The following is a 12,050-nucleotide window of genomic DNA, read 5'->3' on the forward strand; positions in this document are numbered from 1 at the left end:
GGGCTCTCTGAAGCTGCTCCCAAAAGTGAGAGGTGAACTTCGGGTCACGATCAGATATGATCGAAATCGGCACTCCATGGAGTCTAACGATTTCCCGAATGTAGATCTCCGCCAATTGTTCAGTTGAGTATCGAGTGTTCATTGGCAGGAAGTGAGCAGACTTGGTGAATCTGTCCACGATCACCCATATTGAATCGTGTTGTCTCTTGGATCGAGGCAATCCAACGATGAAATCCATCGTAATGCCTTCCCATTTCCATTCCGGAATCTTGATCCGTTGGATTTTTCCACTAGGTCGTTGATGCTCAATTTTGACTTGCTAGCAGATCAAACACTTCGAGACAAACATAGCCACATCACGCTTCATACCCCTCCACCAGTACTTTCTCTGTAGGTCCCGAAACATTTTTGTACCTCCAGGGTGGATAATGTACTTGCTACTATGGGCCTCCTGGAGTACTTCCTGTCTTAGCTCAGGGTTATTTGGAACCCAAATCCTTTCTTTCATCCATATCCCTCCATCTTCTTTTAAATAGAAGAAAGTGTCATCCCTTTCAGCACGAACTTTTAATTCCAAGTACTGGGGATCCTTGAACTGTTCGGCTACGATGCGATCGAGGATCTCGATATGGATCATCAGGCATGACAATCGAATCTTTCCTGGATCAGCCAGGAATGGCTTTCAACTGACGAAATCTTCCATCAGCTTCCACTGTCCGGTGAGGCTGGTCAGAGTGCCAACAGACTTGCGACTGAGGGCATCTGCTATGACATTCGCCTTTCCAGGGTGATAGAAAAGTGTGAATTCATAGTCTTTGAGGAATTCCAGCCATCGTTGTTGCCGCATATTGAGTTCTTTTTGAGAAAAGAGGTATTTTAGGCTTTTATGGTCCGACATGACCTCAAATTTCTCTCTATATAGGTAGTGTCGTCAGATTTTAAGTGCGAACACCACCGTGGCAAGCTCCAAGTCGTGGGTTGGATAGTTTTTCTCATGGACTCTCAATTGTCGTGACGCATAGGCGATTACTTTGCCATGCTGCATCAACACACAACCCAGACCTGTTTCCGAGGCATCGGTATAAGCCACGAAGCCTCCCTGACCAGAAGGTAAGGTAAGGACAGGGGCAGTGGTAAGCCTCTGCTTGAGAACCTCGAAGCACTTCTTACACTGGTCACACTACAAGAAAATTGTTAATTAGCGATGGATTTTTCCCGTCGCTACTTAGCGACAGATTAGCTAGAGATAGAATCTGTCGCTAATTCGCGACGGATTAGCGAGGAAACGACTTTTATCGCTAATCTATCGCTACTTAGCGACGGATTAGCGACTGCATGTTTTGTCGCTACTTTTTATTACAAGAACACCATTTTAGCGACGGATTTAGAGAGGGAACTCTGTCGTCGCTAATCCGTCGCTAATTAGCGACGGAGTAGCGACAGAATATATTCCGTCGCTTTTTTGGTATTTTGGTTTCGCGACGGCTTAGCGACGAAATTTTTCCGTCGCTAAGCCGTCGCTAAATGTCGCATAAATCCCTAATCCCATCCCTCTTTCTCTTTTCCCTGTTTCGCTGTATTGCTCCCTCCCGCCGCCCGTCGGCTCTCGCCACCGTCCGGCCGCCGCCGCTCGCCAGCCGCCGCTCCCCGTCCACCGCTCGCCAGCCGGCGCTCGCCAGCTGCCGCTTCCCGTCAATCTCCCGCCACCGTCCGGCGACGCGCAGGTAATATTCTTCTTCTTCTTCTTCTTCTTCTTCTTCCTCTTCTTCTTCTTCTTCTTCTTCTTCTTCTTCTTCTTCTTCTAGCAGGGGGTACGCCCCTTCCCTGCCGGAAACGCAGGGGGTTTAACCCCCTGCCGTAAAGGCACGGCAGGGGGTCAACCCCCCATGCCGGAACTGCCTTTCCGGCAGGGGGTTTAACCCCCTTCCCTGCCGGAAAGGCAGGGGGTTTAACCCCCTGCCGTGATTTCCGGCAGGGGGGGTCGACCCCCTGCGTTATGCTGCCTAAGTGACTTGTCAAAAAAAAAATCTGTTTTTGAATGCCTATGCTGCCTATATGAATCGTTTGAAAAATAAAATCTGTAGTAGGAATAACATGCTGCCGATGTGTATTGCTTTTGAAAAAAACAATCTGTTATGAGATATATTATGCTGTCTATGTGAATTGGTTTCAAAAAATCTGTTTTTTAATGCATATGCTGCCTATGTAAATCAGTTTGAAAAAAAAAATCTTTAGTAGGAATACTATGTTGCCTATGTGTTTGTTTGAAGAAAAAAAAATTGTTATGAGATACCTACGTTGCCTATGTGATCTGTTTTGAAAAGAATTTTTGTTATGGATACCTATGCTGCCGATGTGATCTCTTTTTAAAAAAAAAAAAAGTTATTATGTGATCCCTATGTTGTCCATGTGATTAGCTTGAAAAAAAAATTGTAATATGTGTATATAAGATGTCCATATGGTTTTAAGTGTAGTTTGCATATATGTTGTCCATATGGATTTTAAGTTGAAATTTTTTTTGTAATGTATATATACAAGTTGTCCATGTTGTTCATTTTGTTAGTTTGTTAATGTCTACTGGTAGTTAGTTTTACTTCAATTTGTTTTCTTGAAATCTGGTTAGTTAGAGTATTTCAATCTATTAGTCTTTTATAATTATATTTTTCTTAGATAGATTGGTATTTAATGTTCTCACAATCAGTTAGTTAGATTAGAGCTATTTGAATTCTTTATGATAGTGGTGGTTAAACGGAGTTCACATCTTTTCTAGTAAACTAATTGATTGATTTACTATTCCTTTGCTAAGTAGTCCAGATTAGAAATTGTCTATGACTTTATGTTAGTCGACTGGTTCAACATGTTATAGCTGGTTTGTTAAATTAGCATCTTCTAGTTAGATTTGGCTTAACATATATACTATTTTTCTTTTCTCTTCTTTCAATTAGTTAGAGTTGTTTTAATTTGTTTTAATTTTTTTAGTTAGTGTTTCATCTTGTTTCATGATTAGTTAGTTTGTTACTTAATTTGTTTTGTTTTTGTGCAGATTTTTCAACGGAACCAACTCGTGCTCGGCCACCTGTGGTAAGTAAATGACAAAAACAATGCAAATCGGGTAAATACCCGTGGTGAGTAAGTAATGCAAACGTATCACATGTTATTTAATTTATTGAATGCAGCACTTTATTGTTCACACACTCACTTAGTTGTTGATATCTAGGACTGCTTTGTTGGAGTTCGGAGATCATGCTGAGCATGATTTTAATGTAGAAATATGGAAGTGTTCTTATTTTTGGAGTACGGAGTCCATGCTAAGCATGGTAGTAGTTAGTGAGATATTGAAGTGTGTTTGCTGCAGGTACATGTTTGCCATTTATTTGATATGAATGATTATGATGTATTGCAATGTTTGATGTAATTGTATCCATGCTTGCATGTAGTTACTTTTAATTTGATTTTGACTTCCATGTGAAATTTTATAATAAAAGCATGCTTCAAATGATTGTATCATGTCATTAATAGTTTGCACATGAAAATATTAAGTTATCAATGCATGCATCAAAATTCTTGTTATTGTTTGACATAGTATATTGCATGATAAATTTGATATTTTCTTCATCGTAGCAATCTGATTGTTTTTTTCTTAATTCGTTAGGATACTATTCGTAACATCATACGACAGAATGACTGCAAACCGTGAATGAATGTACCGTAGGATAGTGGACAATGAGTTATCGCATGAATATGTGGATGGTGTCGATAGTTTTATTGAATTTGCAACGGCGAGTGTCAGTACGGTAGATCCCACAGGTCGGATTAGGTGTCCCTGCAAGATTTGTAAGAATAATCGATTTGTAGGACCTCATGGCGTTAGACATCACCTATACAGGAAGGGTTTTGTGAGTGATTATCAGAACTGGACGTTTCATGGAGAAGAATTTAGAAACGATTTTGATGCACGGGTGAATGTGGTGCACGATAATCCATATACGAATTTGATATTTGATGCTGCAGGAACAGAACTGGGTTCTGCTATGAGTTCTAGTGATGTAAGAACTGCCGTAGATGAAGAATCACCAAACGATGCAGCTAGTAGATTTTATGATTTACTTAAAGATGCTGATGAGCCACTTTGGAACGGTTGTGAGAGTCACACCATATTGTCTGCAGTTCTTCAACTAATGAATTTGAAGTCCGAGTATAATTTGAGTCAATCATGTTTTGACCGTTTGTGCATGATTGTGAAGAGTATGTTGCCTAAAGATGAGAAATTGCCACAAAATTTCTATCGTGCGAAAGTTATGGTCAACGCTCTAGGTATGGGTTACAAAAAGATTGATGCTTGTCCAAATCACTGCATGTTGTATTTCAAGGAGCAGGAAAACGACATATCATGCCCGTCATGTGGGCATCCTCGGTTCAAGCCAAAGACAAGAGGCAATGGTAGCACGAGATCAAAGGAAGTTTCATACAAGTCGCTCCGCTACTTTCCTATCACTCCTAGATTGCAGCGATTGTATATGTCTTCAAAGACAGCTAAACACATGAGATGGCATGCAAATAAAGTTCGACACGATGAAAACAAGATCACGCATCCTGTTGACGCTGAAGCTTGGAAGCACTTTGATCGTACTCATCAGAACTTCGCAATGGAAGTGCGAAATGTTAGACTCGATCTATGTACAGATGGATTTAATCCATTTGGGGGTAGATCAACTTCATACTCATGCTGGCCAGTATTTGTAACTCCATACAACCTTCCACCAAGCTTGTGTATGAAACGTCCAAATCTTTTCTTGTCTCTGTTGATCCCTGGTCCGACCTCACCTGGCCAAAATCTTGATGTATATCTAAGGCCATTGATTGATGAATTAAAAGTACTGTGGGATGACGGTGTTACCACGTATGATGCCCACAAAAAACAAAATTTCAACATAAAGGCCGCTGTTCTATGGACAATCAGTGACTTCCCTGCATATGGTATGTTATCTGGTTGGAGCACACATGGGTGGTTGGCTTGTCCGTACTGCATGGAGGATTCCAAAGCTTTTAGATTGAGGTATGAAAGGAAGCCTTGCTGGTTTGATTGCCATCGTCGATTTCTACCCAACGATCATCCGTTCTGACGTCAAAAGAATGCATTTACAGCAGACACAACTGAAATGGAAGGTCCATCCTCAAGATTGTCTGGCATAGAGATTTTAAGAAGATTGCGATACTTTCCAGATGTATTAACAGATGCCCGCAGTCCTACACCCTTCCGTGGATTTGGGAAGGAACACAATTGGACGAAAAAATCTATTTTTTGGGAACTACCGTATTGGCCGACCCTATTGATACGACATAATTTGGATGTGATGCATGTAGAGAAAAATGTGTTTGATAATGTGTTCAATACAGTAATGAATATTAAAGGAAAAACGAAGGATAATCCGAAGGCCCGTATGGATTTAAAATTAATATGTAAAAGACTAGAATTGGAACTCAAAGAGTATAATGGCAAAGTATTGAAACCAAAGGCGAAGTACGTGCTCGGACCTGATCAAATAAAACATGTATGTCAATGGTTGAGACAACTGAGATTTCCAGATGGATATGTCTCTAACATTGCTCGGGCTGTGAAGATTGACGATGGACAGTTATATGGGTTGAAGAGCCATGATTGTCATATCTTTATGCAACGATTGATACCCCTAGCATTCCATGATATGTTAGACAAACCTATATGGGGGGTATTGTCTGAGTTGAGCAGATTTTTCAGAACATTGTGCGCATCGGAGGTCATTGTATCAGATGTAAAGAATCTCGAGGACTCTGTCATCACCACTGTTTGTCTGTTAGAAAAGATATTTACGCCAGCATTTTTCGATGTTATGGAACATTTGATCATACATTTTCCATATGAACTAAGGGTTGGTGGCCCTGTGCAATATCGATGGATGTACCCATTTGAAAGGTATATGTTTTTTTATATTTGTCTCTTTAATGACAGATATTTAAAATTTGAAATGTATATTCTTGTCAGATGCATGTTCGACCTAAAAAAAAAGGTTCGTAATAAAGCAAGAGTAGAAGGCTCTATTTGTGAGGCGTACACTTTAGAAGAGATTTCAAATTTCTCATCTATGTACTTCGAACCTCATATTTCAACACGTTACACATGCCTGCCCCGTAACGATGATGGAGAACAAGTAACTGTAGCTGACAAGCTGTCGATATTTCAACCACTTGGGCATGTATTTGGTAGTTGCCGATCAAGGCTATTGACAGATCGAGAGCAAGATGCAGCACACATCTATATTCTTTTTAATTGCTCAGCGATCGACCCATACATCGAGTAAGTATATGTATATGCAACTCAATTATAAATCCTTTTATGTTCTATATGTGGATACATGACTCGGTAATATAAGTATTTGTGGTTTACAGACGATTTGATCTAGAGTTGCGAAACGAAGTTTCACATCTCACTGATGCAGAAGTACAAAAAGAACGTGAAACTAAGTTTGTGGAGTGGTTGAAACAGTTGGTAAAGAAGCTAACATAAATTTTGTACTTATAAACAACACTAAGTTACTTAATTGATCGTGATCACAATCATTGTTTATGTTTGTGCGTAGGTTCGCAATGGTGATGTTAAAGATCAAGGAATATGTGATTTAGAAAATGGTCCGACCAAAGTTGTGCAATGCTACAACGGGTATATCGTAAATGGTTATCGATTTCATACAAAAGACTACGGTATAAACAAATCAACGATAAATAGTGGCGTGTGTGTCAAGGGTAGCAGTTACGGTGAAAATGAACATGATTACTACGGTGTTATAGAGGAAATAATGGAGTTGACTTACTTAGGCATGAATAACAGGGTTACGGTATTCAAGTGTCATTGGTTTGATCCAACTGCAACAAGACTCGACAAAGCTTCAGGCATTGTGGAGGTGAATCATAAATCCAGGTTTGGAACATATGAACCATTCATATTAGCCTCGCAAGCTCAACAAGTTTATTATACTTCATATCCGAGTATAAAAAAGTCAGATAGAAATGAATGGTGGGCAGTTTGCAAGGTGAAATCCAAACTATACCCCGAGTATGATCAGTTACAGGAAGATGAGTTAGCTGAAGACAGTGATTACTATCAATCAGATGATGTCTGTGACTTCGCTTATGGTCACGATGTTGCGCATGATATGCATGTCATATCTCCATTGGCTGATGAAACATTCATAGAGGAATGTGATCCAAATGATGTACCAAGTGGATGGGCAAACAATGAAGAAGAAGAAGAAGAAGAAGAAGAAGAAGAAGAAAGTCAAATTAGTGACGAGGAAGAATTCTCAAGCTAGTGAGCAAAATCTTATACTATAAACCTCTATTTAAATGCATTGTAATACTTGATGTGAGTTGTATTGCAATACTTGGTGTGAATGATTAAAAATTCTATTTCAATGTATTGTAATACTTGATACGAATGATTCGAATGCATTGTAATACTTGATGTGAATGATTTCAATTATCTGAATGTATTATAATTTATGCAATTAACGAATAATTTGAATTAGTGCAATACTTGATGTCAATGATTTGAATTATTTGAATGCATTGCAATGCTTGATGTGAATGACTTGAATGCATTGTAATACTTGATGTGAATTATTTGAATGTATTGTATGACATATGTTATTTGTTAGAATATGGTTCGTGGAGGTTATAGTGGTCAATCATCCAGTAGTAGCCAGGCTCAACCTTCATCTTCACGGGCTCCTGTGATAGGTATATCATATAACTAATTAGATGCTTGATTAGTTCAAATGCACATTCTGAGAATTTCTAATGTATTTTTTTACAGATGATGTTGCGCCTGTACACGACCCACCTACACCAGTTGATCGCACAAGTCAACAGCCAACACAGGAAACAGGGTCTTCTCAGGCTGGCACAAGAAGACTCATTCGAATAGTGTATATCGATAATCGACCGTAAGTATTTTGTTTTCAATTATTGCATATCTTTTAAATATTTTATATTGATATTTACTGTGTAACAATTCATGTGCAGCACGAGGTTTAAGCCACAAGAAGTAGTACGGGAGATTAGGAATTCACTTCTTCAACATCTACCAGGACCAGTTGCTCAATGGAAAGAGTACCCAAAGGAGGTGTTAGACAAATTGTGGTTCTCATTCATGGTATACAGTTGTTCCTCATAGTTAATGTATTTCATATTTAATTTATTTAAGCAATGTCTACTAACTTTCTGAAAATATTTGTAGGCTTCGAATCGCTTTGCAACTACGGTGGAAGAAAATGATGCAAGGAAGGTGTGGCAGAAGGTGGCTGCCAATCAATTTGCAGACATGCTGCACACTATGAAGACTGCAGCAAAAAAAAGCATCTGGCGTAGTAGATGATCCATTACTGTGGAAGGGCCATGGTCCTATTACTATCAGGAGAGATTACTGGGATGAAATGTGCGATATGTGGGCGGGAGATGCATTTAAAAATCGCTCTGCGAAGGCTTCACAAAATCGATCGAAGATGCCCGAAGCCCATCTACACACAGGTGGATCTAAGACATTTGGGAGCCACCTAAAGAAAATGGTAACTCATCAATATATAATATTAATTTTATAAGTATTGTTGCAAATTTGTGTACTAAATCTTTTGTCATTTAACTTCGCAGGAAGCAGAAAAAGGAGGCAGTGTACCATATAAGGATGTGTTTGTAGAAACACATAAACGGAAGACCACGGGAGTCTTCGTATCAGAGAAGGCGAGAACGACAACGGTATGTATTAATTCTATTAATAATCATTGCAATATATATGCAAGTTATTATAATGTTATCATTAATTATTAATGAATACTTTAAACATTATTTTGTAGGAGGCATATGAGCAACAGATGGTAGAGCGATATGGTGAAGACGCTACTCAGCATCCATCATTTGATCCTACAGCATGGGTGACTGCAGCAGGTGAACCCCAAAAAGGTCGCGTGTTCGGGTTTGGGAGTAATATGAACACTTCACCAGTTATTGGTTCTTCCAGTTACGGCTCACCGACTTCTTGCGCCGACATAAGCTCCAAGCAGCCGACTATTCTTTCCGGTGATGATGTACGCGAGATCATTAATGAATCACTGAATAACTACTTCCAATACACCGTCGCCCCCTTTCTCCGAAATGAGATCAAGGCCACTGTTCAGGATAGGGAATCTTCGATTCCAGGTCCCTCTCAGGTATAATCACATATATAGTTTTTTTGACTGTCTTAAAGCACATCTGAGTATGGTAGAATCACATATAGAGTTTTTCTAGATGCCTTAGAACACATATGAACATGCTATAATCACATATTCAATTTTTTTACTGCCTTAACACATATATGAGCATGATAGAATCATATATAAAGTTGCTTTGCCTGTCTTAGAGCACATATGAGCATGCTATATTCACATATTCAATTTTTTTACTGCCTTAGCACACATACGAGCATGATCGAATCACATATATAGTTTTTTGCCTGCCTTAAAGCACATCTGAGCATGGTAGAATCACATATAGAGTTTTTTTATATGCCTTAGAACACATATGAACATGCTATAATCACATATTCAATTTTTTGACTGCCTTAGCACACATATGAGCATGATAGAATCACATATAGAGTTTTTTTATTGCCTTAGATCACACATGAGCACATGATAGAATCACATATAGTGTGTAATTTATTTCATTATATTTTGTTTATCAATACTGACTGTTCTTTTCTTGTGTAGGCTGCTAGCGATAATCAGGGTAGTGGAGCTGAAGGGACAGATAAAGACAATGAACAAGAAGACGCACAAAATCTTGGCGATGATTAGAAGACTGTGTTGAAGAAGTTCTATTTTTTTTATTTTTCCTAATTGTAATTGTTGAATTGTAAATAATTAAACTTCTTAGTTTTAAGGTGGAACGATTAATTATTATAGATACTTGTTATATGAATTTTTTTGTGTGGTTTGTTTTTTATTATATTGGGGTTTGTAAGCATGAAATCGAGTATTGGGTTATTGTTCTGTTATGATCTGAAATATATTGCTCCATTTTTTTAGGTTTCATATTGATTTCTAAGACATATAATGTGTTTTTAATTACAATATCATGCTTGGCATTGATTCATTGCTTTATTGAAGTGAAGGCATACATTAAACCATTTTTGAAAACTAGAGACATGTTAATGTTTTCTTATGTTGACTAGCTTTAGAAAAATGTCCGATTTCTCAAAATTCTCAAGTATTGTACATAAATTAAATACACGATGACAATACACATTTGGAAGATATCTGAAATGGTATTACATGACCCAAAATGATATTGTATGAGAGAGTTATGTCTATGACAATGAGAGGCATGCCTGCTGCCCTACAGTACGGATTGAACCGACCCATGTTTGTAAATACCTTGCGAAACCTATCCAAAACTCTGATTTTGGATCTACCAATTTTTTTTGAGGTTTGTTTTTTACGCACACCTGGTAGAAAGGCCAAGGCCTAAGACACTACAGATAAATTTTAAAAATTCATGAATTTCGGTAAAAAAAATTTGCAGCTCATTGAAAACTGCATATGGCATTTTCTAAGAGGGGTATAGTCTATGAGCCCTTCTGATTTTTTGGTGGTCCTACCGGACCAGGGCCTCAGAGAACTAATTGTTAACATGTATAGGAGTTTAAGAAAAGAAAAATGAATTCAAAAACTTGTAGATATGATTTTTGACAAATTTTACAAAGTCTGTCATAAATGTGCCCCTATCACTTTCTAAAAAGGGCTAATATATGTAATGTTTTTTCTACATACATTAAGTGTTAATTGCATTGAGTTCTACAATAATAACATTTATTGCAATTGGATATTTTAATGAGTTATAAATGTTAATATGATATACAACAATTAGAAATAAGCATATTAAGAGCTAAGAAGACAACGTAGAAAATATTAATAACAGAGGAGCGTGATCAGATCTGAATCTGATCAGATCTGAATCTGATCAGATCTGATCAAGATGGTGATACCAAGAAATATGTTGGGAATAAGATGACGAGACAAAATCGGTTTTGACAGAAAAATGTGATTAGATCTAATTTTAATCACATCTGATCAAGATCGAGGAGGAAAAATATTGAGAATCAAATTTTCTGACTTGGGAGACTGAACGATCAGATTCAGATCTTTTTAGACATACCTTTGGAAGCAATCCCAGATCCAATTCTAGCGTGGCTCTGATACCATGTTAAATTTGTAAATCCAGAGTTCTACCATGCATGAAGGATGAGGAATAGAGAGAGAGGAGCTGCAGAGAAAACCCGATTCCACCTTGCAAGAGTCAGTTGCTAATCTTATTCATTTATATGACATTACTAATACAAATTTTAGGGTACTAAAATACCCTTTTCCAACAAGAAATAATTACATATGTGCCATTAATGAAAGGGCATGATTATGGGTCTGGATCCCTTGACCCATGACCCATTATAAACAAAACACACACGTCTTTTCAAGACTCACCAAGCCCTAATAGAAGGTACTAAACAAGCACAAGTAAACTAAAATCAATGTACATGAGACATGCTACAATGCATTCAACTATCAAAACAGATAAACATCCAATTTATGTATACTTGTTATCACAATTGCATAACAATATTATATTTGAGAAGCCAACATATATTTTATGCATATATTTTATCACATAAATAATTTAATTTAGTCTTATAGATTTAAAATCACATTAGAGTTAAATTTATTGTCAATAAAAAAATCTTCAAAAAAAAGATTGGCTCTCGACCCATTGCCATATCTCATCATCGCTAGGCCTCCTTACTCAGTACCTGCATTTATATTTTGGGGGTCAGACTCATCAAGCTTTAGTAGAAAGTACTAAACAAACACAAGTGAACTAAAATTAATATACTTGAGACATATTACAGTGCATTCAACTATCAAAATAGATAAACATCTAATTTATGTGTACTTGTTATCACAATTGCATAACAATATTATATTTCA

At 37.6% G+C, this 12,050-nt stretch overlaps 1 protein-coding gene across 3 annotated transcripts; it reads left to right on the top strand.

The window, feature by feature from the left end:
• Positions 1 to 2,832: 2,832 nt before the first annotated feature.
• Positions 2,833 to 9,990, top strand: LOC149822698 (uncharacterized). 3 transcript variants are annotated; one of them, XR_016426100.1, is made up of 2 exons: positions 2,833 to 3,081; positions 9,780 to 9,990. XR_016426100.1 is itself a non-coding variant. In XM_089981227.1 (2 exons), exons 1-2 carry the CDS (start codon positions 9,018 to 9,020, stop codon positions 9,864 to 9,866), a joined length of 309 nt encoding a protein of 102 aa, XP_089837353.1. In that variant the 5' UTR covers positions 9,009 to 9,017; the 3' UTR covers positions 9,867 to 9,990. The 3 variants fall into 3 exon arrangements, 1 of the variants encoding a protein (XP_089837353.1); XR_016426099.1 differs by lacking the exon at positions 2,833 to 3,081 and adding an exon at positions 7,900 to 7,979; XM_089981227.1 differs by lacking the exon at positions 2,833 to 3,081 and adding an exon at positions 9,009 to 9,239.
• Positions 9,991 to 12,050: the final 2,060 nt, after the last annotated feature.

This window comes from Nuphar pumila, chromosome 11 (assembly GCF_984573655.1).
Source record: "Nuphar pumila chromosome 11, dmNupPumi1.hap1.1, whole genome shotgun sequence".
Lineage (NCBI taxonomy): Eukaryota > Viridiplantae > Streptophyta > Magnoliopsida > Nymphaeales > Nymphaeaceae > Nuphar > Nuphar pumila.

Bases quoted from the DNA above. Each gene is read 5' to 3' on its own strand.
- LOC149822698 (XM_089981227.1), top strand. From the start codon at position 9,018: ATGAACACTTCACCAGTTATTGGTTCTTCCAGTTACGGCTCACCGACT. The intron at 9,240-9,779 runs GTATAATCACAT...TTTCTTGTGTAG, and splicing joins CGATTCCAGGTCCCTCTCAG to GCTGCTAGCGATAATCAGGG.